Here is a 3,950-nt window from a genome sequence, read left to right as displayed (position 1 = left end):
CACAAAAATATTACATGGCTGAAGCCATGAACAAGAAATCCTCTCACGTTTTCCCAGAGGGCAGCGTGGATCAAGCACCAGTGTATGAGACGTAGATACAATACTTTCACCATATACTCATATAATGTCGCATTATATTTTGTGTATAAAATTAAAGTCATCAAAATATGTAATTTTAAAATGTGCAATAAAGCAAAGACATACTTTAATAGTATTAATAATTTATTTCAAAAATTAACTTCAATGGATGTTAAATTAGGAAGGCCAAACGTTGCTGTTGTATTTTATTTCATCAGATTCACCATTAGAGACTCAGAACTGTGTTCTTACAGTACTGACCTAGCGCATACAGCACAACAGAAGAGTTCTCCACAACCACAACTGGTACTTACAGAGACCCAAGATGCCCAAGTCTGCCCCATTCTGACTTACAAATGCAATGCTCTAACAGTACGTTGTTCAGGGAAGGAAGTCCTCACTTCCTCCACAAGAGTGTCCAGCATTTGCCACAATACCTTAATTAACAAGTGGACATTACAAATGTCTCTGGCCCTTTAACACCCCTGACGTTCCGAGCTACTTGAACCCTGTGGAAGCTGGAACCATCACAGCTGAGAGGGCCAGAGAACTGACAGTTGGAGGGCTCATGGGGGACACGCCGACTCTCAACGGCAAATAGAGGATAGAATCCCCTGAAGACAGAACAGAGGCTGGGCTGCTGCAGAAATGGAGATGTGCAGGAAGAAGTCAGGTAGCAGAGTATTTTTACTGACTCTGAAAAATCAAAAAGGGGTGTGGGTGAATATGGGGGATGATTCTGAGATTTGTTGATGGGTAAAGATTCAACACATACTCAAGAAGTTTATTAGTGTCCAAAAATATTATTAAAACTTTTGATTTCCTGAGTAAACCAGGGCTAACCTCACACATATTTTTTTAATTTTGCAGATTAGATTTATAAAAAGTTGAAGTTATATACAGATGCCACTTAAAATTCAAAAATGAAGCATAAAGTATAACCATCCACTACATTTGTAAAGTTTCCTTCCTAGGATAAGCTTATGAGTGGCTTTAATGTAAAATTTAATACATATATATGTGTGTATATATACATATATATACATATATGTAGCTTAGTTCTAGCATTTTCTTTCAAAGACATTGTTGATAATATTGGAAAGGGCATCTGCTATCCAGTAACGTTTGTCAAAATGAGATTTTTTTTTTCTTCTGTCCAAGTAAGTAAAAACTTAGCTCCATCATCCAAGACTTTTGATCATATAAGTATGATGGCGAGCTAAAACCTGGGATCATCTAGAAGAATAATACTCATCATGTCTACCATGGCCCATGTACGGAAGATCAGCCAAAAGCCTCCTCCGATAGAATCACTTGCAGTTCCACAAGTTCCTCGTGGTAATTACTTGCACCTTCAGGAAGAGAAACAAAGACTACAGATGAAGAAATTCCTCCTAAATAGGATGTTTCTAGTGGCCAGCATACAGGAAAACACAGACAAGAAGGACATTGCAGAGTACTACGAACATGTGTTCCATTCGATTATGAGACGCCACCTGGGAGAAGCCGTGACAGGGCTGTTGCTCATCTACCCAACTTCGATGCTGCACATCCTGGAGTCCTCCACGGGGACTCTCTACCAGATCCTCCAGGAGCACCTGAGCCACCAAGATGAAGAAACAGAATTTATGATCCAAGAGATGAAGATTATTGCCATTTCCCACAACATCCCGTCACGACTCTTCATGCAGTGGCACGTCTCACTCATCAAGGTCCCAGTCATGTACCTCAACGACATGACGCAGTCGGAGACCCTGGGAGAGGTCGTCACAGAGTTCCTCAGGCAGACTCATAAACTTGGACTGTACCTTTTTAAGACTATTAAGGTGGGCACTAAAGGGCTAGGTGATAATTTGCACCAAGTTATCCCTGACCTACTCCCCCCTGAGCAAATTATAAAGTACTTGTGCACATCTAACGAATTCATGAGCCCTGCAGAATTCATGAATATGTATAATAAGCCCATCCATGTGACCTCTGATTCTGAGGTAGTATGGCCTGCTCCTTCTTATTTCTAGGCCTGAAAAAGACTACGTGCTCCTATCTGTTCAGGAACACATGCTTCTTAAACTGGCCTTTGTAAATTCCAAAGTTACTCCTTTCTTTTAAAAAGGCAGAACAAAACTCTGTGATCTATAGAGTTTTTTTTCCTTACTCTCTAAGCACGGAATACATTCCTTTTTTGAATATTAAACTCAACATATTAACAAGAGCATGAGTTTAATAAGATCTTATTAAGCTGCTAACCATTACCTTTCTATTCATTAAACACATTAGTATTTTAAAGTGCAGGATGCATGGAAAGGAAGAAACACAATTCATTTTCTCAACAGTGACTGAGTAACCAGTAACCACACAGCCCAGCGTTTAGTGCATACAAAACTTCAGAGAAAAACGCGACCCTTGAGTTGTTGGCAATTTAAGGTCGGAGGCAAGTATGTGAAGAATCATGATACACATTATGCAGTTTGTGTGACTATTACAATAGCAAAACAGCAGGGGCACTGCAGGAGTATCAGTGAGGGAAGAACGTGCTGCGTAACCTCTGATTGTACAGAACAAGACCTACTTCCCAAGAACAGCTCTCAACTCACTTCTTCTGGCCCACGGAATCCAAAATGTTGAGATAATTACAAACCCAAGGGACATTGCGCCTTTTTGAAATGGCCAGAAGCCACAATGTCAGGCGACCCGGTTCTCTCGCTCACAACACCACTGAGCCCAGTGCCACCCACCTGCCAAGGGCAAGGCAGCGAGCCAGGCAAGAGGAAGACATTTTACCCATCCACTTTAAAATGCATTTCTGGATGATTCCAAATTAAATCAATAAACTTGTTATTCTCTCCATTAAATTTTTTCAAAAGAATGTATACAACAAGGCCTCTCTTCCTTTATCTAACATTAACAATTTCTTTGCAATTTCAATTTTCTAACTGGTCTAAACAATTCAAATCCGATAGAGGGAGTATTGTGTTCATCAATGTTTTATTTTTAAACCTCTTTAGAGGAAAAAAAAGCAATCTCAATTTGAACTCCAAATACAGGTCATTTAAATTCAGATAATTAGCATCATTGTTTCACAGGAGAACCAAATTACAAGAAGGTCCAGTATTGCGTTCACTTCCAAATGTTCCACATTTAAATATATTTCATTTTTAGCCAAACTCAAGCCCTTTTTCAATTTAGTAACAGAAATAAATGTTTAAATACAACTGCCAACAATTCTCAGAAAGAAAGAATTCCTGCATTGACACCAATTTAGAAACTATTAAATTGAAACATCACTCACCAATATTATTTATTCTTTGAATTGGGTAAAAGACAGAGTGGCCCATAACTTGTAAATTATTAATGACAAAATAAATGAGAGTATTCTCTGGGTCAAAAAATTTAAATATGAAGAGAGTTAGAAAACTCTTCCAAAATGTATATGAAATGTGGCCTGGGGACAGAACAGCTTATATAACAGAGTAAGTAGAGACAGAGGCAGAAGTAGCAAATGGTCACTGACACGGATAGAATCTCTTCAGGAGGGTGAATTTCATGTGGAAAAACTATTTTCTAAAATTATCTACTAATAGAAATGCAGTTTGTGGATATAAATTATGTTTTACAAATGGAATTACTGTACACTATATTTTTCCTCAAAAATGACCACTGCAATACTCACATCCAATTCGACCTGCTCTTCTTACAACTTGGCCTTGAGCTTCCTCGAGTTGCACTCGGTCTCTGAATCCTTGCCTTTGACTCAAAGTGATCACCTTTATGAGCAGAGTGAAACAGAAGTGATGTCACAGGATCCCCTGTGGCAGGTCAGAGAAACACCAGGCTCTTAGCTTTGCTCACTTGAATGTTGGCTTCTGGGACCA

At 39.0% G+C, this 3,950-nt stretch overlaps 1 protein-coding gene across 1 annotated transcript; it reads left to right on the top strand.

Moving 5' to 3' along the window:
- The first annotated feature begins 610 nt into the window (after positions 1-610).
- On the top strand, positions 611-2,233 carry TEX47 (testis expressed 47). Its single transcript, XM_012926154.3, has 2 exons — positions 611-751; positions 1,240-2,233. The coding sequence occupies exon 2, from the start codon at positions 1,335-1,337 to the stop codon at positions 2,094-2,096; it is 762 nt and encodes a 253-aa protein (XP_012781608.2). The 5' UTR covers positions 611-751; positions 1,240-1,334; the 3' UTR covers positions 2,097-2,233.
- The last annotated feature ends 1,717 nt before the right edge of the window (positions 2,234-3,950 follow it).

Source organism: Ochotona princeps, chromosome 20 (assembly GCF_030435755.1).
Source record: "Ochotona princeps isolate mOchPri1 chromosome 20, mOchPri1.hap1, whole genome shotgun sequence".
Lineage (NCBI taxonomy): Eukaryota > Metazoa > Chordata > Mammalia > Lagomorpha > Ochotonidae > Ochotona > Ochotona princeps.
This window is presented reverse-complemented; position numbering and strand designations above follow the sequence as displayed.